At 41.3% G+C, this 25197-nt stretch overlaps 1 protein-coding gene across 1 annotated transcript; it reads right to left on the reverse strand.

Moving 5' to 3' along the window:
- Nucleotides 1-1401: 1401 nt before the first annotated feature.
- On the reverse strand, nt 1402-16699 carry LOC122769433 (collagen alpha-2(IV) chain-like). The gene is made up of 45 exons (XM_044025954.1): nt 16683-16699; nt 16380-16599; nt 16242-16286; nt 16018-16134; nt 15868-15936; nt 15728-15763; nt 15583-15636; nt 15453-15488; nt 15315-15356; nt 14954-15025; nt 14805-14846; nt 14630-14677; nt 14501-14536; nt 14366-14410; nt 13844-13907; nt 13323-13442; nt 12502-12651; nt 12346-12417; nt 11727-11878; nt 11567-11639; nt 11369-11475; nt 11067-11250; nt 10692-10736; nt 10343-10417; nt 10152-10250; nt 9823-10044; nt 9254-9415; nt 8987-9157; nt 8704-8847; nt 8480-8605; nt 8201-8382; nt 7582-7645; nt 7416-7490; nt 7207-7314; nt 7002-7109; nt 6833-6904; nt 6341-6466; nt 6090-6206; nt 5627-5788; nt 4819-4917; nt 4582-4728; nt 4375-4491; nt 3647-3838; nt 2689-2975; nt 1402-2078 (listed from the first exon to the last, which is right to left on the reverse strand). Exons 1-45 carry the CDS (start codon nt 16697-16699, stop codon nt 1824-1826), a joined length of 4956 nt encoding a protein of 1651 aa, XP_043881889.1. The 3' UTR covers nt 1402-1823.
- Nucleotides 16700-25197: the final 8498 nt, after the last annotated feature.

Here is a 25197-nt window from a genome sequence, read left to right on the forward strand (position 1 = left end):
GGAAAAGTGATGACTGAATGATTTCACCCCACTTGAATTCACACTGAGGCCATGGAGTTGGCTTCATTTTGACTTTAAAATTGGCCAGTTTATAGGTCCAGTGTGTATTATTCAGGAGGGATTATTGGCAAAATTCGATATACTGCCTATAATTATGTTTGTGTAAGTGTATAATTGGTTTAAAATAAAAAAAATATATAGTTTAGTTTTCATGTATAGGCCTTTTGTATTCACTCTATATACTTTATATGTAGCAGGCAAAGGCCTTGCGTTACAGAGGTCACTTTCCTTGTTTCCGCTGCAGCCAAAAGGATGAACCAGCTGGAGTGTGCGTTTCACATTCTGACGCTGATGCTTCTGCAGTGGTCGACTCTCCAAAATTTCTATTATTAGCTCAGACCACTATTTGGTGCAGCTCATAAACAGTCAGCTCTGGGTGTGTGTCCTTAACCCTTTTTGTGCTTATTTTAACCATAAAACGGCCAGAAAATGATGCTTTGCCCATTTTAACTTTCAATACTTTCAAAATGTACTGCATGTTATGTTAAAATGGTGTATTAACAATTTAAAGTTATTGAGGAAAAAAAACACTGTACTTGTACACGGACACCAGATTTTGTGTTAAAACCTGAATGTAAACATATTTAAGAAATAAAAAAAAAAAATGTCAAAAAAATGGAAACTTCCGCTCGGTGTTACTCGGTTACTCGACCTTTCAGATGCCACTGCAGGCATATAGTTGTAGTTTTGTGTAGTATGTATAGCTGCTGACGGTTTGTCTGTAACCTTGTGCTTCGTTTGTTTGTAACTGTGACACACTTGAAAAATAGATTTTTAATCTCAGTGTTTTTTTCCCATAGTTAAATAAAGATTAAGTAAATAAAAAAATAAAAATAAATCCAATTGAAGGAAACACTTGCACCGTCATTTACTTGAATTCCATGCATCAGTACAATGGAGGACAGGTAACTTGAATTGACCCCATACATCTGTGATGACCTTGTTGACAGAATATTGTTTATTCTCCCCTTTTATTCTATATGAATTGAGTCTTGAGGGAAAAAAAGGAATACAGTCCTATATAGTAGCCTGGTATTCATTGTGTTTGTGTGTGATTCTCATACTGAAGCTTCCTTTTACACTGTTCAAGGCTAAGGTCTTGTGTAATATCCAGGTTTATTCCACTCCCTGAGTTACTGGACTCGACATGATTGCGGTTTATTTATGAGGCACAAAAAAAAAAAAACAGTGAAATGTGTCTGTATGGAAAGTTTTTGTTGCGTTTGACTTCATGGAACATATGATGCTTTGCAAGAGCCATGGGATAAAAGCAGGATAATTCTGTCAATACTATCAACAAACTATTGTTCAAGACCTCTAATGACACACTCTTCAAGTGGATGAGAGGCAGGGTTAGTGGCTTTATGGTGTGCTGTATAACCTAAACATTAAAAACACGTAAATAAACTGAAGCAGTGCATAAACACAAGCATCTTTGGTTCAGCTGTAGTAGACGGTCACCGATCTGTGTCAAAGTAGCTGAGGTAATAAGTTAAAACAATAAGCACCAATCCACATTTAACATACACATACCTTTCCCATAATGCTGTTAGCTTCATTATGGGGCCTCTCTTGATCTATCTACAGCGGGACATTTTATTCAAAGCTCAAGGATTCACATGGTTATTGCATATCAGGGCTCCATGGCTTGGGGTTTAATCTCAATTTACAGTGACCTAAGTCAGTATTTCAGATCGCCTTAGAGAGAGAAAACACTCGACCACTCAACCACTGTCAAGCTGTCTTTCTGTCAGTAGAGTCTTTCATAAATTCTTCATGCAGACCTGGCAGCGGCTGATACGTGACAGGAGCTGGCCCCCTTTGAGTGTCTCTGCTGCTGGTTTAGCATGGAATGACTGATCGATGGAGGTTAGCCAGAAGCTGTTCTTGTTAGCGAAGTAGTGGCATGTCCCCTTGGCTCCGTTGCACTCAATGAACGGCGCTGTGCGGAAGTCCTCCAGGCAGGAGCCAGGCGACGACAGGGACTGCCCTCCACCTTCGCTTCCTGCTGATGTATGCTGTTCACACGAGTGAGAAAACAAACCAACAATAAACAGATCCTTCTCACAAAGTATTTTTCTGCGCAGTCAAGGACTGATTCCTTTCTCACAGACCTTTGTTGTCTAAAAACATTGTTCTTAATTCCAATAAACATGGGAGCTGTACACTGACCCACTGCCACTGCACAAAAGTCAGATGTTCTGGGAAATGATGTCCTTCGTAGGAACAAATGGTCCATTGTGTAACATTCAGTTAGGTTTATTAGCTAAAATGGAATGCTGTACCCATAAGTATGTCTGTATTCGTCTTAGAAGCTTTTTAAATGTATATCAGACAAGGACACACCAGCCAGGGAGCATGCATTTTATATTTTGAAGTGGAAACCTACAATGCTACAAAGATGAATGCTTCCGCTCACAAACATAAACATAAAACACATAGAGAAGAACGAGAAAACGGCAGCGATTGGAAGAGTGGAGAGAATAGTGAGTGTTTATATCCTGTCTGGTACGCAAACGGCCTTTGTAAGTTCTCTGCTTAAGAAAGGGAGGGTTGAGCGGAGACTCCCTGTTTGTTGCAACTGTTGCACTAAGCACCTTTGGCTCCTGAAATGAAATCAGTACTCACCATGATGAAGGAGTAGCCAATCCACAGGCTGCGCCAGCCCACAGGACACTGTGGGATCGTGATGTCCTGGCTGTGGACAGCAATGGCAACTGATGGAGCCTCGCACACTGAGCAGCGGCTGATGTATGGTTTAATCTCTCCCTCCTCCACGGGCATCATAGGAAGAGGCGCAGTTGTTGACAACCAGTAGGACTTATCATTTCTGCTGGCGTAGTAACACAGGTCTCCAGGGTTGCAGTACAGGAAGGGCATGGTGCTGAACTTGGGGAGGCAAGAGCCAGCCAAACCTGACAAGGACAAGCGGCCACATTTACAACTGGAATAACAGCAAATGCTGAAAAACTGTTGCACAAGGAGAGAAAGAATACTTGGTGGAATGATAAGGCAACGTTGATTATCCAGTCACCTTTACCTGAGGTTTGCTCACATTGGTCAAGAGTTAAACTGAAGATACTACACAGCAGTACACTACACTGAAGAACTACTCACAGCAGACCAAGCAGCAAAACCCCCAAATGTATTCTTTTTTTATTTGTTATAGGAAGAATGTGTTTACTCTTCTTTCAAAACATATAGTTTTGTATTATAGAGGCTCCTACACCTGGAGCAAGTATTGAGACAATGTAAAAATCAAACAGAAACTGGCTGGCAGGCATGCAATAATTATATCGGCTCTGCTTGAAATGTGAAATGCTTTCAGCGGGAACACTGGTTACTCAACGTGCCTGCAAATGAACTGTCATCAAAATCTACTGAACCCTGTGGTATGTCTTCTGGTTCACTGACTCACCATGTTTAATGCTGAATTATAAAAAAAAATAATGCATTCTGACAGGACTGTACTACCGCAAACCTCACGCTGGCACATGCCGAGAGTCTACACAGTAGACAGACAGATGGACCAAAAATCATTTTGAAACAGTAGTTTGTTGGAAACAATTTGTTTGTCCCCACTTACCGAGATCCTGGTTGTGAGCCTTTTCCTGGCCTTCGAAGTACAGCAAGCTGTAGCCGTCCCAGAGTTTAGACATTCCCACAGGACACATGGGCTTATGATCGGACTGACTGTGTTTCACCAGTAGGTACCCAACACTGACACTGCGGCCAGGCATACCAGGTAACCCAGGGATCCCAGGGTTGCCACGGTGACCTATTGAACAATGTGAAGTCAGAGCTGTGCTTTGCAAAGTCATCTAAAAGTCGAAAATCTGTATATGGTTTTGCACTTTATGTTTTATGATGGATATGGACACACTATATATACATACATCTAAAAATACTTAAATTCTTTGGCAAATGCAACTTTTAGGCTGATGATATATACAATAACAGACCAAACAGGATTTTAACCTAATTACACAGTAACACAGACCTATATGGGGGATTATCACACAATTGTCTTTCAAACCAAATCTGACAATCTGACACATAGAAATGTTTTCAAAGAGGAAGTTTTTAATGAAACTCCTATTACTCCTGAAGATTTCCTTTAAATTCTTAAACTTCTGAGTTATGACAGCCAAAAAGACTACTGGTTTGTTAACGTAAACAACTCACACAATAAATGACAAACCAAATCAAAAACCTATTGGTAGCTGGTTCCCTGTTCAGTTCTTCACCTACTTTAAATCCTTTCATCCAGGTTCATCAACCTAATCTTAAACTGCCTCACAGTGTCAGACATACCTTCCATGCCCTGTAGACCGGGGTGGCCAATATGTCCAGCGTCTCCACGGAATCCAGGTGTTCCCGGTGTGCCGCCAATACCCGGCATGCCCTTTGGCCCAAAAGGTCCTATGAAACCTGTACAGTAACATGTTTACATTGATGTAGACGGACAGGACTTTTATTTCACGGATGCTCAGCAACAAATGTTTGATTAGAATGACTAACCTGGATCACCAGGAGGACCATGCGGCCCTGGTTCCCCTCCGACCCCCCCGGGTCCACGGATACCCTGTGGTCCTGGAGGGCCTCTCTCTCCTGGAATACTGATGGGAATTGAAGGAGGACCCTGGGAACCTGGAACTCCACGAAAACCTGCAGCAGAGATGGGTTATGTTATGACCTAGATAAAAGGGCACATGTGTGATTTCAACTGGGCTGTGGGTACATTAGTGCACAATTAACCTGTTGCTCCAGTGTTTCCTTTTGTACCGACTGGGCCTCTTTCACCCTTCACACCATTTATACCAGGAACTCCCATCAGTCCTTGCTCTCCTTTCACCCCTGTAAAACAATAGCATATCAACAGTGACAATGTAGCAGTTCATCAAGTTAATAAGCAACAAACAACTGCTCGTGTATCATCTTTAGGACCTCAAACTTCAATTTGTTTTGGTTTATAATTTACTTTATAATTATTAGTTTATAAAATATAATTTTATTGCCAGTTATTTTTATTTTTTTTAGATTATTGTATTATATTATTATACAATACTAGTATTGTGTAATGTATTATGTTTCACTGACATTAAGGTTTTATTAGCATGTTTTCTATTATTATTACTACCCTTAAAGGTGCTACATGTAAAAAAAATATTACATTAAGACAAGGAAAGATTAAGATGAAAAGAAAAAGTTCAACTAAAATACTGGATGAACTGATGACCTTGAAAACTATTATTGTTGTTATCCTTATAATAATAATAATAATAATAATTATTATTATTATTATTATTATTATCATCATCATCATTATTATTATTATTACTATTACTATTATTAGTATTATTAATAATAGAAATAATAATAATAATAATGATAATACTAATACTAATAATGATAACTCAACCCAAAGGATGAACACATATGAACTACAAAAAGACTGAGCTGCCAGAAAAATATATCATGCATCCAATGGAATGACATCATGGTAATGTAACCAAAGGTTGTGGTTAAGGCTTATCACTGAAAATATTTCATTTTACGTTCATACCTTTTTTCCCAGAGACACCATGGGGTCCCTTGTATCCCAATGAACCTTGATCTCCTTTGAATCCTTTCCTACCAGGGATTCCAGGAAACCCATTAAAACCACCAACACCCTTTTCTCCGGGGGGAGCACCCACACCAGGAAGTCCTCTGGGTCCAGGGAAACCTGAGAAACAAATTATGGGTTAATAAATATTAAAAAACTCAACATTAAAACTCTCTGTGGCCCTTATACTTACTTAATTATTTGATGCACAGTGTAAATTACAGAGATTTAGCTCATAAATCTATCAAAATAAACAATACTTGTTCTCTGGCTTTAGCATAAATAGACAATTAACACTTTAAATCAGAGTAATACAATAATCAAAAGTATAACCTCCTCCATCAGCATTTTTTCATGTAAACATCAACAACAACAAAAAACAAAGTGACCTTTTTCACTGTTTCTAGATCATTTTTTTCACCTTGTAATCCTTTAGCTCCTGGAAATCCCAGGTCACCTCTAAGTCCTGGTCTACCTGCGGTCCCATCTGGTCCAACGGGGCCACGGAATCCTGGTGGTCCAGGAAGACCGTGGTCACCTGAAATGAAACATGTGATTGTTCCACGTCTCAAAATGGTTACGTTACGCTGCAGCATATTGATTGATTCTCTCAGAAGACTGAGGGCCTCCAGTCTAACAGGGCCTTGTGAATGTAGCAGAGTACCGGCTAACCTTGAGGTCCTTGGAAGCCTTTCAAACCCGCTGTGCCTGGAAAACCTGGTTGGCTGTTGGGGTCACCGCTCTCTCCTCTCTCTCCTTTGGCTCCTGGCTCCCCAGCTGGTCCAATGATATCCAGACCTTTTGAAGATATGGCCAGAAAAAAAAAATCAGACACATGCCGCAGGTTTTTACGCTTTTTATAGAAGTTTACTTGCTGCTGTTGAAGTGTTTATCTACATTATAACATAGCTTGTTGTGTTGTGTTTATGACTCACAAATTCAGCTTATCCCTTACCTCCAGACTCCACGTTTGGTATGAGTATATTTGACTAACTGTCAAGGGAAGTCTTAAAACCAAAATTGTGTACACATAGTAAGAAACTATTTATAAAAATATGCTTCTGGGACCTTTAACTTGTAAATAAAAAGCTATATAAAACATAACTGGTCTATTTTAGAAAGGATTGTTTATCACCACTATTTTTTAGTGATGTGGTTAAATACCTGGATTTCCTGGGATACCCTTTTGTCCTTTCAATCCATGTAACCCATAAAGACCCTGCAAGCCAGGGAAACCTGCACACATGGATAGAGATTGAATGGTGGAATATGGTGGATTACAAACATTTAAAGAGGGAACAAAAAAGTAGGCACAGTGGTCAGATTTGTTTACCCTTGTTTCCTGGGAAACCAGGAAAGCCTGGGCTTCCATCTTTTCCAGGAACTCCAGGAAAGCCTTTTGGACCTTGGTTCCCAGGAGTTCCCCTCTGCCCATCTGAGCCTACAGAAAAACAAAATGTTATTATGTTATTCGGGTACAATGCACAACATCTAATTAACATACTTAAATTGAACTTGAGGTGAGAAGTCTCTCTTACCTGAGAAACCTGCTATTCCTGGATCACCCGGTTCTCCCCTTTTCCCTTCAATGCCATCAAATCCAGTTGTGCCCCTGTCCCCAGTATTTCCTGTTAATCCTCTTTGACCTGTAGGAGTATTAAGTCATTCACATCAGCCCAAAATGAGACCGTAAACTGGTTCTGATCAAGAATATGCATGTATGTATGTTGTATTTATGAGCAAGTACCGGGTTCTCCTTGGAAACCATCCTCTCCTCTCAATCCTGTAGCTCCTGGAAGGTCTATACGAGGGCCTTGATCACCTATAAAAGTATTCCAAAATGTATTAACACACTGGTTTTAAAATTGGCATCTAAATCTCAAGTGGTCTGGAGTAACTTAACAAGAATGTACCTTTGACCCCCTTTTTTCCTTTGTCTCCTGATGCACCGTAGGCCCCACGGCTTCCTTTAATTCCCTGAAAAGTAATTAATGAGCAATTAAAGGACATGCATTTGTTTAATATAAATGCCTGAGAAGTTGTGATGACATTGCAGAGTGGTGAAATCAGAGGGCATACCATGAGATATTCTGATCTTTAGCCCCTAGCATGTGTTCAAAAACAATGAATCCTTCATTTTCCATCATGAATACGCGATTCCTGTTCTGACGTCTATTGATTGCAATGCTAACTTTCTTCTTAGAATTTTCCCTGAGTCAGCTATAACCAAAAGCTTCATCAAAAAGGAAGGTTTTAAGTCTGGTAACTGAAGGCTCTGCCTCACATTCTACTCATATAGACTCTGGTAACCACAAGTAAGGACCAAAGTGATTTGTTGGGATGACAAGGAAAACTAGTTCTTTGATGTTACATTACATTACATTATGATACATGATGTATGATGGAGCCTGGTCATAAGTGTTTTGTGTGTGAGGGGGAGGATTTTAAATTGAATTATAATAATTATCTGTGGCCAGTGCAGATAAGCTAATACTGGACTCTCGCTGTCTCTGTTTCTACAATTGTTTTCACCTTGCTGCCATCCATTCCTTGAAAACCGCTTATTCCTCGATTCCCTGTTGGGCCTGGCATTCCTTTTAGACCTGGGAGTCCCTGAGCACCTGGATCTCCATGCTGTCCTTTGTCATTGCTGGGCTCTCCAGGCAAACCATGGCCTCCTTCCCACCCAGGCACACCAGGGAAACCCTTCAAACCTAGCATAAGAAAGAGAAAGGAAGGGTTGAAGTCAGGCTTGTGATGCCAGGGAGGCTTAGAGGGAGTTCAGATCAGGATATCAGTGAAGCGTCACACCTCTAGGTCCAGTGAAACCATGCTTTCCTGGGTCTCCACGATCTCCCTTGAGACCCTTCATTTCAACCACTATCTGGGCAGGGATATGAGGTTTGTCACCAGGTCGTCCAGTCACACCACGCTCACCTGGATGGCAGAAGGAGATGGTCATTTTAAGTGTTTATGCCAAGGCCTCACTTAAACACAATGGACTGATGATTTTGATTAAAAAAAAACAATCTCACCTTGTTTTCCCTTTTTCCCAATCACTCCTTTTGGGCCAAATTGTCCCTGCACGCCAGGTTCTCCCTTTTGTCCACTGACGCCCTTCAACCCATGAACACCTCTGTTCCCCTCAAAACCTGACATGCCAGGGGAGCCTTTGTAGCCTAGGTAAGACAGAGAACATTGGAATAACGAACTTCTGCCCAAAACCCACATGAATTACTTACACAACTTACTTACCCCTAATTTTTTACACTGTGAGTACAGAACAGCTTATCAATTTGAAGAATCTGAGGAACAAACCTTTCATTCCCGGCACTCCTGGTTGTCCATCTATACCTGGCAATCCTGGGTCACCTGGTGAGCCATACTCTCCAGCAACGCCGTCATTACCGTATGGTCCAGGGGTCCCTTTTAATCCAAAAGGACCTGGAGGGCCTGGTTCCCCCTCGGTTCCCCTTTCTCCAGTGAAACCTGGTGAGCAGGATGATATTCCACAAGGAACAAGCATGTCATACGTGAAGAACAATATTTAGGGACGGTGGTGTGTTGTGTGTGTGTTTGTCTAACCTGGCTGTCCAACAGCACCATAAGGCCCAGGTGGACCTGATTGTCCAGGGTCACCAGGATAGCCATACTTGCCAACTGGCCCAGGCCTTCCTTCCTCTCCCTGTAGGCCATGAGGGCCATGCTCTCCTTTGTGACCAATCATACCAGGCATGCCTGCCATTCCTGGTTTAAATCAAGGAACAAAAAACATGAAACAACAGAAAAGAAGAAAAGGTTAATGAAATCATCAGTAAATGGGGCAACAGACAACTTTTGTGTTTTCCTCAGAGCTGGGGTTGTGCTGTATTATAACAAAAACACTCTCAGGGCAGATATAGGGTGAATGTTGTCAATGTGAGATAACACAATTTCTTCGTATTGTAGTCTTTCCGAAAAATAACTCCCCAGTGGGCAAAAGAATAACGCAGTCAAAGCAAGGCTTATAGAGGATCAATATAAATGTGGAAGGTGTTGTTTTCATATGGCTAATACACTGAGCAAATCATTTCAACACCATCATAACAAGTTTAAACCAGAAAATTGTCTATTCAAGCTTTAGGTCAGAACATAAGTGACTATTCATAGCTCACCTGGATAACCGGGATCTCCTTCATCCCCGGTTTCACCTTTATTTCCCAGAAGCCCAGGCAGCCCTTGGTCACCGGGGGCTCCTGGTGATGCTCCAAAGATCTCACCGTGCTGACCCTTCTCACCTTGGTTCCCATGCCGCCCGGGAACACCAGGCAAACCAGGGTTTCCATTCAAACCTTTCTTGCCAGGAACTCCCAGGTCTCCCCGAGGACCAGCAAAACCTTTGTTAGAAAACAATAAAGGTTAATAGATGAAATGACTAGGACTAAGGACATATCTGATTTGAGTTTATCTACTCGACTATCTCTGTTTTCTTGTCATTTCCTACCTGGAGGCCCAGGAAGGCCACCTACGCCTGGATCTCCTGTTTCTCCTTTCTCTCCATCTGCTCCATCTAGACCCGGTGGTCCCTTTTGACCTATGAGTCCTGTTGGTTCCAAGAATATACAAATGGCAACAAAATGACTCAAAGCTATAAACCTGCAAGCCATACAAAGCAATAACCTGTTGACCTATTACCTGGAAAACCTGGTAACCCATCTGGTCCTGGAGGTCCAGGTGGCCCGGGGGGCCCTGGATTTGCACCGCAAGAACCTAATAAGAGAAACCCAGTCTTTAGGGCAACATCGTGGATGGGAAAATAAACTATTTGGTGATTTCTGTCTACTACTCAGTATGGGTTATTTTTTTGGCGCATGTAACTACCATTAGCTTGTATTTCATGACGTCAAAACACTAAAATTCAGGGTAAATCATATACATTTAAAAACATGATCATGCACACAATCAAATAAACCAAAGGCAAAGTTGTTATAAAAGAGCTGTTACAAAATAAGCAATAAGGTGAAAATGTTATGATACCAGCTACCTGTTACATCCACCTGTCCTCCATCTCCTGTCGGTCTACAGTCACCTTTCAGTTGCAATTGAGAGCGTATGGAAGAGAGAGGCATTCGGAAACAGAGTTATTCAAAAGCACAAGCATTATCTCAAACAAGCTCTGCTGCGGCTGGTTTGAAGGATGCAACCTCTGCATCAGGGAGACAACAAGAGGCGAAGAAAGAAAAGTTAATAATAATATATATATATATGTCATGCTTCCTCGTTTTCTCATTCATTCCCGTTTCATTGCTTTGTATTATTTTACAAAAGTGGGCATTTGTTTAGAGAGGCATGGTTAAATGAAATCATGTAATACGACAAGGCTCCAAATGTGAAATAGATAAGAAAACATGCCTCTCACCTGGGCTGCCAGGTGTTCCTGGAATTCCTGGAAAGCCTGCAAGACCGTCATCACCGGGTAAACCACGTTGGCCTTTTAGAGCCCCAAGTACTGCACCTGGTTCTCCCCTCAGCCCGGCTGCACCGGGTCGACCGGGTAGACCTGGGAAACCTTTGTCTCCAGGCTCTCCCCTGGGACCTTCTCCCTGTAGATATGAACCAGCGCAATCATTATTAAACCATTAATGCATCCACTATTTGCAAAGAGTGGTGAGGAAGGGAGGATTTAGAGAATGTCAGTATGGACATGACTGAAGGACTCACTGAAAAACCTCGGTTCCCAGGGAAACCAGGCACACCGCTCAGGCCTGGAGCACCTGGTGTTCCTGGCTCACCGTCTAGTCCAGGATCTCCTCGATCTCCATGGTATCCTGTGCAGATCATGAATCAGCAAACATGTATATGTGAACACACATTGAGAATTGCCCTCTAAAATGAGATTAAATAACTTTTCTATTGCACCTTTCTGTGTGGCCACTGCTGTGTCCCCTTTTCTGCCTTTTGGGCCTGGTTCCCCAATGAGTCCACGAGAGCCCTAACAGAAAACACGTAAAAGATATTAATATGATATATGATTTTTGTAAAGAAAAAAACCCCAAAGGATTCTCTTGATTTTTCTTACAGGGAACCCATCATCTCCTTGGAGACCAGGGTCTCCACCATCACCCTCCTGACCAAACTCTCCAGTCATTCCAGCATCACCACGCTCCCCGACAGGGCCAGGTAGTCCAACTGGAGCGTTTGCAATGCTGCACTCACACACTCCATGTTCACCTACAGGCGCACAAGAAAGGACACAATATGGTGCATTAGTGCATGACGGTCAGGTCAGTTTGCAACTAGTGGAGTCGCCCTCTGGTGGCTAACTGCTGGTGTGTGTGTGTGTGTGTGTGTGTTTATAGGTCACATCTTCAGGCTTTACAAAATGCATTTTTTCTTATGTGTTGCTGAGGGAAAGTTATGATTCATTTTATATCACATATTTAAAAAACAACACAAAAACGATAGTAACGATAATTGTGTCACAAGTCACAAAATAAAAAAATGACTCAGCTAACCTTGAACTGTTTCCAATTTTCACGAGTTCAATACATTTTAAGTATAGTATAGTTAGTGAAAATGAAAAGAACCACATTGTTGTCACCTCTGCGCGATAAGTTTTAACACAGTAATGGGAAAAAGCAGCCTAAATGCTCTGTGTTGTAAGGGTTAAAGTTAATGGTTCAGTAAGGGCACAGCACCTTTTGGTCCTTTAAAGCCAGCATTTCCCGGCCTTCCTCTACCACCCGCAGACCCTTTGAAGAACTCAGCCCCTTGGGACAAAGAGCAATACAGTTTTAGAACAAACACATCTAAAAAAGGCAAATAATAATTATTAAAATATTAAAACAACATACATGATCCTTTAGGCCCTGGAGGGCCCCTGGCCCCTGGGCGCCCATTGGCACCCGGGGGTCCTGCAGTGACAGCAGGAAGCCCTGCGTCCCCTTTTTGGCCTTTATCTCCTTTCTCACCACTGACACCAAAAGGCCCAAAGTAGTCAAACACTAAGAGAGACACAAAGGAATATTACATTCTTGACCCTTATGAATGCACAATAAACCAGCACACATTCATACATACAATCATTAATATTCATATTCCTTCTATAAACTCAAAGTGAAATAATATAAAACCACATCAGCATATGAACGACACTGTTAAGTGATGAGTTTAGTTCTGACAGACCAGTGGCCAAAAGGTTTGTGTTAGGCTTAGAAGTATATTTAAATATAGTTTAACATTAAAATAAAACAATAAGTGGTGGCTGTCTGTAAACAAAATAAAACAAATCTTGTATTATACTTCAGTTAATAAATGGCTTCTTGGCTTTTGTCATACAAAGGTATTTGTTTTTTTGTGTTTTATAATGCTGAATGTTGCCCATTTTACTCTGTCATTATGATTCTTCACGTTTATTTATCTTTGTCTCTTGAAGTTCTGCTTTTTATTATCTGTCTGTCCTGGAGAAACCCTTTTGTTCCTTTTTTATGTTCATGCTAAGATTCTAAAGACAGACAGCACATAATCCATGGACCCTCAGTCCATATGACCCGGTTTGGTGATATGATGTCCAAACTTACGTGTTACTTACCCATGATACTTCACATGTTCATGTATTGTCTAAAATGAGTGTGAGTCTGTGAATTAACAGAGTGCAAGAAACTTTCTTCACTACCATGTTGTTGTGTATCAGAAGCAGGACGCCCGGGGGGTCCGAGGGGGCCTTGATCTCCTATCGGGCCCCTCTCTCCATCTGGACCCTGCTCACCAGGAGGACCAGGCGGACCAGGCGGACCTTATCAAATCAAATGACAAAAACATTTCTTAGCATGTGTGCAACAAGTAACGTCAACCGCTTTAATCCATTCTTTAGTCCCTGCTGCTTTAACCCCCAGTGTCTTAAATGTTTTGCTATCATTGTTTACAACCAATTTAGTTTCCACACCAATATGAAAGCGAAAATCAATCATTCAGACATTAATTATTTCAATTTCAACCAGTTCACCACTGTGAACCTGCATGCTGTCAGCTGACAAGACATTCTACTATTCCTTAGCTTCACTGGGTTTATGTGAGTTCATGTGAACTTTATTTCCTCTCTTCTGATTCTGTTGTCTTAAACACTGTGATTATTTGAGATGAGTAGCTTCCTGTTGACTAATGATGTGACTTTTTCACAAGTGTTTATCAATCTACCTGTTGAAGACCAGGGCAATAACGATCCAGATGAAATCACATCTCCTGGGTCTCCTCTGACTCCCTGGAACACAAACGTGCCATCAGTCTCTCTTCCCACTTAAACGTCAGTTAAATATGTCAATTCAAAATAACATACAAATGAAAAATGACTTGCATGAAATGTGGGAAAATAAAGTTTTCTTCATTTAGCCCCATGTAGCATCACAAAAATGTATTTATTCTAAACTGTATGGAGCTAAGTGAAGTTTATATACTGAAGGAAACCTTCAATTACAATACATTTAAATTGAAATATTGTCGTTATCTTGTGCATTACTGAATACACACATCTCCCCTAGAACTCTGAATATATTATATGTGGAACAACATCATTGCTAACATGAGAGTGGAATAATGTTCCGTTTTTTTTACTAGTGTTTAAGAGGCTATGTTAGTTGTTTTTTAGTGTGATCGCGCCAGTGTTTTTGTTCACACATATTTGTGTAAATCACAATGAATTAAAACTGACTACATTCTCACCTTAGGTCCATGTCTGCCTGTTACTCCTCTGTCACCAGGCTCCCCCTGCACAGTATTGATGTCACTGTGTTATACGAGCACATTTAATGTGAATTTTTAAAATACAATAATGATACCATTTTTACATAAACATACCCTTGGTCCAGGGCTCCCATCTGCACCAGATTCGCCCTATAACAGCATTGAACAACAGTGTTAAATGAACATAACAAAAGGATAAAGGATGGAGTTTTGCTTAAATGTGGAGAAGTTTAACTGCGTTACCCGCAAACCAGGGAATCCCATGATACCAGTTTCCCCCCTGTTTTCCTCCTGAAATGAACCAATCCAAAGAAAAGGTCAGTGACATGCTTCAGTGTGAATACTGTGTTCGATATCCTGTATGTACGTGCACAAGCACCATGGAAATATCTACAAATGCCGACGAATGCTGACATACCTCTCCTTTTTCTCCTTTCGGGCCTTTCTCTCCAGTAGGTCCCTACAAAAATATTTGAACAGTACATCAGTGTTTGCGTCATTTCTCCCTATAACTACTAAATTAGAGGCCAATGAATAAAGATGAGCACAGGATGCTGATGCACAGACCTGGGGACCATAGGGAGGCAGAGTATGAGGATGAGTAGAGTTTCCTGGCAGCCCCGGTGGTCCGATGTCTCCCTGTGGTGAAAGTAGGAAGTGCAACAGAAATCAGCTGGCTCAGGGTGAGACTGAGATATTTTTTTTTTTTTATCAAATTATTCAGTTGCAAATAAAAGTTATCAAGTAAAACTAGTAATGTCAGAACTGGAGTGAAATTGCTGTTTTAGTAAACACAAGTACATGTATCAGGTCCAACATCTAAAACTGTCATGTCATGTGATTCATGAACTGGAAAGTCATGATTTTTCATGTAATCAGTGAATATGGAGATGTTAACATAGTGATTGTCATGATCATGGCCACTCACTTGTTCTCCCTTGTTTCCTTTATACACTTTGGTCATCGTGCCCTTCCCAGAAAACAAACAAACAAATGTTTATTACAGTACAAGATTGCATTTCCAGATTTGAGTTATACTACATTATATCTATTGTTGTTGCCTTACCTTAGCTCCACGTGGCCCTGGAGGCCCCGGGGGACCCTTTCAGAAGACAGAAAACAAGATCCAAATAAGCACTTCATATCATAATTGATTATATAAACTGTACTCTGCACTCTCTTACAAACCCACACACCTTAGGTCCTTGAATGCCTCTGCTGCCTGGCCAGCCTGGGTTTCCTGAAGGGCCCTGAAAAAATCAAATTAAAGTGCATGAATTGGAAAGATCACATAATGTATCAGACAAAGTAAAGTTTCAGATGGAACTGAATTTGGCTTACAAATATTCCATGCATCCCTGGTGTGCCTGGATCTCCCTGTGGAAGGATTTTTAAATGATTTGTGACATTAATAACATCACAGAGGCATATATGTTATGATTTCATGAAGGCAGGTGTTCTTCAGAACTCATGCTCCTCACCCTGAAACGCTCCATGTACACACTTAGCTCCAGAGTGTCTCCCTTCTCTCCCTTCCTGCCATGCTGTCCCTAAGAGGATACAAAAGTACAGAAACACTATTGAAACACTATGTATTTTATGTGTCCAGGCAGGTTTGGAATAAAACTTACAGGGAAACCAGGTGTGCCATAATAACCGGGTTGCCCGGAAAAACCTGGTTCTCCATTTGTGCCATTACAGCCGTCAGCTCCTGGTTTCCCCCTGGGACCAGCTTGACCTGGGTGTCCCTGCAGGACAAACATCAAATCAAAACAGTCACAACAAACCACAAAAAGAATCAATACTTCAACAGCGAGTTTCTCATCCTTTTATCCAGAAAAATGGGTGGACCTACAGGTATGCCATCATTTCCAGAAAACCCAGGAACGCCGGTCTGCCCCTGTGGAGCAACAAAGATCATCATTTTAAACAAAGAGATGACACTTAAGTATTTGCAAATGAATTAACAAAGAAAAAGAGAAGGATATTTTACCACATTTCCTTTTGGGCCTATGGTGCCGCCCTGGCCACTGTCACCTTTGTGCCCCTTTGGTCCTTGGATGCCTGGATCACCTGATCTCCCCGGAGGTCCCTGTGGACCCTGAGGACCAAGAGGCCCATGTTGACCCTTGATTGTAAAAAAAAAGATTTGATCAATTTTATATCGACGATAGAACACTGGCTTACAGTTTATAATAGAAAGAATAAAGCAAACACGTTTTTATTTTTATGTATCAGTAACATTATAGGGTTTGACAGAAGCAGTGTCTGGGATGACAAGGCAATTTAAACTCACCTGTTGATTTCACACATTTTTACCTATGTAGTTTTTACATGGAACGTTTCACTCTCATTTTTTAGATTGCATCACAAGGGGGAGACATACACCTGTCTTTGTAGTGAAAGTCTCTCCTCCAGCACCATGTGCTCTCTGCAGCCATCTAGTGGTCACACTAGTTGTTGTTGCTCTACCATCATCCTGCTTGTTGAATTGACTGAACTGAAGATTAAAACAAGCCTGTACAGCTGAATCTGGCACATTTCATGGACTTGAAGTGCAGATTCAATGATTGACTCTTTGATTCTGCACACTCAAAGTTAAGAATTCTGATTGTATTATGATAGCGCGTGGACATGCTGGCAGACAGAAAGGTACTGTAGTTAGATTTGAAGGCAGAAAACTCAGTAAATTATACCAAACTGCATCAGTTACATTTTAAATGTCATGTTCTCTTTGCCTTAATTAGTGGTGGATTTTGACAAAGGCAATAGCAGAATACAAACACATATTATACCATGTAGGAGGACAAATAACTCATTTTACATTAGATTAGATTACATTTGACTTTAGTGATCCCAAATTCACTTGTTACAGCAGCAACAGGTTCAGAGGTCAACAATTACAGTAAGTGTAACAATACAAACGTTAAAAAAAAGAAATTGTACACGCAAAACTATAAGAATAACATGTCTCCTGAGATAAGGAAAACATGTTATTTAACTTCCATTCACACAGCTGGGGCATGAGGACGATGCTCGAGTGGGGCGCAGAAAGTAGATGAGGGCCAGTGAGAGGAAAAAAGAAGGGGTTGGAAAAAAAGAGATAGCATTGGAGAGTTTGGTGTGTTTGTAAGGTCTGGGAAATCATGGGGTGAATAAGTGATGACCTTTGAGGTTTGGGGGTCTGACGATGATTCCTGTGAGAACTAACAAACACAGTGATGTTGTTCCTCCCCAGAGACAGAGAGATGCTCTGGACCTTGTGAAATGAAGCGAAAGCCAAGGGTCTCATAGGAATTAAATAAATTGCAGGAAGCCTAAACAATGTCAGACAACAATTCAAACAAGCTCACAGACAAGTCAGAGGCAGATAGTGTGAGATAAGGCCTAGTTATAAAAATGATAAATGATGGCTACAAGCCTGTGCACTGTGTTGTATCTGCACGTGTGTGTGTGTGTGTGTGTGTGTTTGTTGTGCAAAGCCACCCAAAGCTTGTTGGAAGAGAAGGTGTGTGTTTTGTCTCTGCCTCAGTCTCATCCCTGCAGCAGCTGCCTATAGAGTAGACAACAGACGGACAACAGTCCTGTCAAAACAACTCAAACCACACATGGACAATGCGGGTGTTGTATAGTCTGTGCTGGGTTTTTTTGTTTTTAAACAGCCAGAAAACTGGGTTCCGTTTTCAGAGATGAAGTTCCTCATGATCCTCGCATGGACGATAAAGCAGTAACAGTAGCGGTAATGAACGTTCCCATTTAAAAGAATAAAGGAAACGTGGCACACACTGGACACACCAGTGTGATTGACAGCTGGCGTCGTCTACTAGGTCTGTGAGCTTACTGTTTGTTTGGCAAGACGACTTCCATTTATATATATATATAGTCAATGGTTAAATTTGTAATCTTGCTACATAACCAAAACAGGAATTACACCCCACTCTGTAGTGATTCACTGTAAAATATCATCATTTAAACATGAGAGTTGGGGGCCTGTGATGGCGAGATTGGAACAGCAACCCTCCCATGACCCTCATGTGCAGGATAAAGCGGTAGAAGTTGGATGGATGAGAGTTGAGTTGATATTTGGTCATAAACCCAAACACTGAACGTGTGAGTGTGAGCCCCCTGGTGGCATCACCAAATAAACCAGAGGAGGGTATTGACTTCATAGACGTTAAATTATATTTTTCTATACTTCATACATATGCCAAGTGTCGATGTGGAAAGAAACTGCCATCTCTTGTCTTTGTGTTCTCTGCTGTAATGGAGGGCATTTAGTAAGTTGGACACAATAACAGCTATAAATCATCATTCTTACAACAAATGATATCAATCAAGCTGTCTCATTATGTAAGATGAATGGTCCTGTCAAAGTAATCGTTCATCAAAGAAGTAAAATATACAGTGACAGAGGGGACTGTGTGTGTGTGTGTCTTTAACTGCACTAGAGATCCTTGTCTGGAGCATTTGCGTGGAACAGTATGTTCACTGCTGACTATCTTTCCGCTTGGCTTGAACACAGGCCTGATAAATACCAGGCTTCTTTTATAGCTGATAATAGGGGGAGATGTTTCAAAGTGCATATTTGAGTAAGAAAACAACCGCCACAATGCCGCATCTATTGTAAACACTCAAAAATAAAGCTATTACAGGTAAATATGTATATGTATGGATCAACATCATAGTGTAAAGTTGTAGAAGTTCCTCGTAGATTTACTGTAGGGCTACAGCTGCAATTGGCAGCTCTGTTCCATATTTCATACTGCTCATACTCATCTCCTCTATACTCTCCTGGGCTAAGTCTCTCTCCACTCATCCCCATAATCACGATCCCCCTTTACTCCTCTTTCTTATCAGTACACTTCTGCCCAGCACTTCCTTCCCTCCCAGAACTGTGAGGGTTTCTCACATGCCTTTGCATCTATCCAAATCCTCCTTTGTCTGCCTTGTATTCTCTCCCTTCCTGTCTCTGCCGGGCTAAGATGCAATGTGCAGTTTATAAACAGACTATGTTGGAGCGGGACACTTAAAAATAAAGGTGCAACAGCCTGAAAGAATCCCAACAGTTGGAGAAAAATGTAGTATAAAATAGTGCAAAGTATAAAAAGCACTGACATTGACAAATAAACCCTTTGAGATTGATATAGCAGTGGGTGGATGTACAAGAACGTGTAACAGAGGGAAGCAGAATAAAAAGATCTTCAGACCTACACGTATATGTAAATGTACGTATGTTTACATCTGAATGTATCTCTGAATGAAGGCTGCTCATGATTTGACCAGATTATGAAGCTCAGGAGACACGTGCTGATTTTTTGGCAACTGTAGATGCCTGTTCTCCTTTTTTTCTTTCTTTCTTTCTGTCATAGCCGCCTCACGTCAGTCTTGTGTCTCGGGAGCAATCGGTGGTCAAATCCACGTCACGAGGCGAGCAGAGGGAATTGAGTGAGGCAGACAGCGCTGATCTGAGGTGCCCACTCTCCTCAAGTCCAACGATTGATTGCAGGCACTGCGGCTAATGAATGAGGCGTATGAGGTACAGACACAAAAATGGAGATCTGTCTCAGGAGGCTTTGCATCCTTGAACCTTATGCCGTCAATATAAATGCAAAGACAAAACCCCAAAAAACAAACAAACCTGTAGACCTGTAGCTTTCGATTGAACAGAAAAAAAAGGTTATTTATGTACTTCAACATCCCTGGTAACATATTAAAACATCTGCTGCTAGTAGAAAATAACAAAAACACAAAAACTAGGGATTGTAAAAAGAGCAATATAGCAGTCATTCTCAGGTGTCTGCTGTTTAATGAAACACACAAAGAAACTTGTGGGATGGTAGAACACTGACGGGGTTAAAATGTGAGCCTGTTTCTTCGAAAGGAGTCAAAAGGTTGAAAATAGGGAGACACGCAGCAGATCTTTAAAGAAAAGTACAGATTCTTTCTTTCCTATTCATCTAGCGCAGCATTTTCCTTTTCAAACCAAGGATTAACCCCTTCATTCACATATCATACATGTCACTGACAAGCTGTTCCAGCTGCGTCTTCCGCAGGTGCAGGAATGTGCGAGGATTCCGGTCATAACATTTCAGATAAACTCTCTCCAGATGAGGAGGGAGAGCTGGTGACCATTGACCAGCTAAGGTTTACAGTTGATTTACACCAACTCTTTTAATCAGACATGGCTCAGAATGCTGTGGAGTTTGTTGACTGAATAGTAAAACCTAGAGGTTGAGGTTTTACTTAGAGTTGATTACACACGATTAAGGTTTCGGTTTATGTGAATGAAAGAATGAGCTTTTTTGTGCAGGTCTTGAGATATTTTCATCCAGCACTTTCACACAGTAGAATAGAGTATCTTTTCAGAAAGAACAACATAAATAAATATAACCCTGTTGAAATATGTGGATAAACCAAAGATATGCAGTTGCACAAAGTGACATTTCCACAAATACCAGCAACTTGAGCAAACTTAACTTGCGCAACGTGCCTTCATGACGTCTCACCCCTTTCTGAGAAATTCCCTGCTCTTCAGAGTGTGTATAGAATGCAGTAATCTTGTGTGTGCTTCGTGGGTGTGTTTGTATTTCTCCTCTCTGAATCACAGATCTATTAAAAGTTTCCCTGTCTGACACCATAAATTTCATCTGGGCCCAGAAACGTCCCCTTGGGTGGACAGTTTGGGAACGAGCCGCTCGGAACAGGATGGATGGGAACACGAAGTCCAGCGTGGAAACCTCTGAACTTAGAGACAAATAATATAAATCAATAAACAACAGCGACTACAGGGACTTTCTGTGTTGTTTTTAAGTCAAGAAATGAAAAGAGATCCTCTTTTTTGAAACTTTATACAAATACAAAGAGGGTGATCAGAGTTGGGAGGTTCAACAATTAGGCAAAATATCTCACACGCATACACATATAATAAACTGTGTTTCCATGGCTCTTTTCACGGCTGTTCAACCTTGTGTTTGCTCTGCTGCAAACAAAACTAATACCTACACTAACACGTGGCGTGCCCCACTGTGGTTGTATATACACTGTATCCCGTCAGACTTAAGACCGGAATCTAAACACAAGGTGTCCTGGTGAGGAAGGACTGATCTATGCAGCATGAACATTATCCTCCGACGTCACCTATGTACTGACAGCGCCCCCTACTCTCTGCCACAGACACGGCGACACGTGGCGAGTGTCTCTGTGAGCGGCCTGCAACTGAGGACCACTGACCTCACAAATGAGTCTTTGTTTACGGCGTAGCACATTTACACAGACTGTAAAATATTGCAAGGAGACGAATAAAAGCATCAAGGACGATGACACCATGAAACGGTGAGGAAATGATTCTCATTGAATTTCGATGCCTCATGAGGGTTAAGATCGCTCTGGCCTGAAGAAAGAGAAAGAACAACGAGAATGAGGGAAGAACAAAGTGAAGGGATGTAAGGAAACACAGCACAAATGAAGGAAGGGAAGTCGGTGTGAAAAGCAGATGTAAGAGAGGAAACATTACAGAATGACTTGAGCATGGAAGGAAAAGGATAAAGAGATGTAGGGGATGAATGAACATAAGAAAAGAAAGATGTTTTAAGGAAGAGGAGAGGAAGGGATGCAGCAAAGGAGGAAATTAAGTTGAATTATGGAAACAAGGACTAAAACATGGATGGAAAAGAAACAGGCTCAGACGCTTCAGTGCTCCACTGCTCTGTGACCTAGCTCAAATATTTTTCTTGGACACATTTTACTTGGACTCATTTCCTGAGGAGCCGCTGCTTTCCTACATGATGCCCCGTGGGGAAACGGGGATCAGATACCCTAGAGGAGCAGGGGGAATAAGGGGTTTAGGGTAAAGGACTGAGAGGATCGTCTGGAGGACACGAGGGCCCTTAACCGAATGCCCTGAGGAGGAACCAGGCAGAATAAATAAACATCTGTGGATGATGTTTAGATATCTATTAGAGTGTGTTTAGATCTCCTGGCTGTAGCCAGGGAGGTCAGCGTTCTAAAATCCTTTTGGTCGATCAAAGAAGAGAAAAAAAATGACACTAATCATACATCCACATTTGTTTAAAAGGGCATACATTCTGGTCTGGAAAAGCCCTAAAAATTGAGAAATTCAAAAAATGTGGGTTGTGTTTGAGTAGGATGAACAGTTTGTTTTTTTCCTTTGCTGTGCACAACCAGGTACACACCATACACTTTGTGGCTAATCCATTTCAATTTGTCTTATTTTGTCTGAATTGACGAGCCGCCCTTGCTGTTGACTCGGCACTTGGACAGGCTTATTAAGTTGCAGGTGGAACAAGACATTAAACAAAACGGATCTGATGAAGAAGAAGAAGAATTATCTATGAGAAAGTAAAACTGCAGTGTCGCCATGGGGACAAACCTCGAGCCAGATTTGTAGGAATACGTCATATGTTCTCCGCTGCACAACCACAAGTTCCTCTGACTCACAAACATGAAACCCATTTGTTGTTTCTCATGGAGGCCTGCTGCGCTTCGTTAGGCTGTTCAGCACCCAGTTTTCATTGGAATGACTATGTTATTTGGAGGTTCTGAGCTAATTTCTGCATGCATGCGACATTTCTTCACCAAGCACGTGCAAATACATGTGAGTGAGAGGGCTGATAATGACCAGTGGTTACACTGATGTGTGTGTGTGTGAGAGAGGCAAATAGTCTGCATGTGAATTGAGGAATTGTGTGTTGAAGATCAAGACTGGAGGGGATCCCAGGCTGAGAGCAGAACAGCTTGCACCTCCAGCTATCCCGAGGGTCTCTGGGCCCTGACACCTGTGTTATTACCTCATGTTAAAAGAACGAGACGACTCAAGTCTGTCGTCCAAGCGCTTGTGTCTCAACAGGTCACAGCTGCAGCTCGTGTGTGAGAAAAAGTGAGACGTGGTCCACAGTTTTTCAAATGAGGTGTTGCCCTCACCTCTGAGACCAGCCACACCTGTGTGACTATATTGCGTGTCGGCATGAGTGCATGTCTGTGCGTAATGAGGTCCATCATGGGTGTGTGGCCTCTGTAATCCCACAGTTGCATTTACCACTGTGATATACTGCCATTACACCTTCCATACAGTGGATCGCCCAGGGCGCTGTGTCTTTCTCTGTTTAAAAAAGCCCACAAAGGAATCCTCGATTTCCTAAACAAAGCGGTGCACTGACATTGAACATCACACCCAAGGGCACAAAGAAATGTGGGACTATAAGAGTTTGAGAGGCCACAGGAGCATCAGGCAACTGTGAAAGAGTACCTTTTCTATGTTAACATTTGTTATTTGGATGTAAAACTAATTGTACATTAAAACATAATCAAAAGTTGGATATCAATAAAATCTCAACCTATAGAACAGCTGATCTCTTGACTGAGTCAATCAGCTGCTAATTAAACTTTACATGACCCGATATAGTTTTCTATGCTTCGAGAAAACATACATACAAGTAGATTCAGGCTCTTAAACGTGACATTTAACTTCCATTCTTTATTGTTTTTTTTTCTTCCATTTCATCACATTTCATATAGCTTTTGTGTGCTTTCTTGGTGTGAAAAGACATGTCGCTCTGTTTATTTGTATTCATTCTTATACATTTCATTTTGCTCTCCTTAAGAAGTCTTGGCTGATTAAAACATTACACAATTAATTTGGGATATGACCTGGTTTTGGGTCAACACAGATTAAATCATGTGTTCATCTCTGACCCAGATAACTGACAAACTGTCGACTGAACACAAGGAGACGTAGTCTAAGGTAGTATTCATGTTCTTATTGCTACTGTTCCTACATATGCTCAATAGCAACAATAACATGGTGGTTTTAACAAGTAATATAGTCAGTACTATTCTGCATGGAATACATGCGAAGCACCACTCACCACAAGTAGACATTTTGGCTCAAACTTTGGAGAAGATGATATTAAGTGAAAAAGTGAATTATTTGACTATAATTACATTGTTCCACTCAAACTCCAAACTTACTGCGGTGCTTTAGGACATCATTTGATCCATCTGGTGACCATGCGTATAAGAGCCAAATTGTGTGGTCATCAGTTTAAGTATTGTTTAAACTGCAAACTTTATGCAACATCATTGAAAATGGCTTTACAAATGGTTGATAAAAAAAACAACCACAACAACACAGAGCCCTTTGTTGGTCGAGTGGACTTCATCCAGTCATCAATGTTAAGGATCCCCATAATAATCCTCCCAGCTGCACTGACTAGCTCAGACCAATTTTGCCAGCCTGGAAAATCCCCCATTTTCCCACATTGGGGATGCAACACCCACCGCCATTCCAGCTGCAATGCACATTCCTAGATAGTTCGCATGGGAGCAAATCATGGGCAAAGGTCCAATCATGTATATGATTTACTGACAAAATAATTGGAACTATTATCTTTGAGTATATAAACTATATCCCTAAGTTTAGTAAGATGTAGCTGAGGGTGGTGTTTGACCAACAAAATAACATTATGCTATCGGAGGAAAATGAGTAACTTTAATACTTTGTTAACTCATTTCTATCACGATGTTCCACTACGTCTGTTAAAACATTCAAAAGTTTCTGACAGGAACGAGAAAGAGAGACCACATCACTCCAGTGTTAGCTTCTCTACACTTCTTCCTGCACAGTTTACATTTGAAATCCTCCTGATACAAAGCACTGAACGATCAGGCCCCGTCATACCTTAAAGAACTCTCTGTATTTACAGTTTGACTTCAAAACCTTCCTTTTTAATAAAGCTTATAGTTAGAGCTGGCTCAGGGAAACCTGCTGCTATAGACCGAGACTGCTGTGCACT

The sequence above is a fragment of the Solea senegalensis genome, linkage group LG5, assembly GCF_019176455.1.
Source record: "Solea senegalensis isolate Sse05_10M linkage group LG5, IFAPA_SoseM_1, whole genome shotgun sequence".
NCBI classification, from domain to species: Eukaryota; Metazoa; Chordata; class Actinopteri; order Pleuronectiformes; family Soleidae; genus Solea; species Solea senegalensis.

Coding starts and splice junctions, on each gene's coding strand:
- LOC122769433 (XM_044025954.1), bottom strand. Junction 13,443..13,843: donor ATTGCCCTGGTCTTCAACAG/GTAGATTGATAA, acceptor TGATTTGATAAG/GTCCGCCTGGTCCGCCTGGT. Junction 12,652..13,322: donor TTCTGATACACAACAACATG/GTAGTGAAGAAA, acceptor TGTCTCTCTTAG/TGTTTGACTACTTTGGGCCT.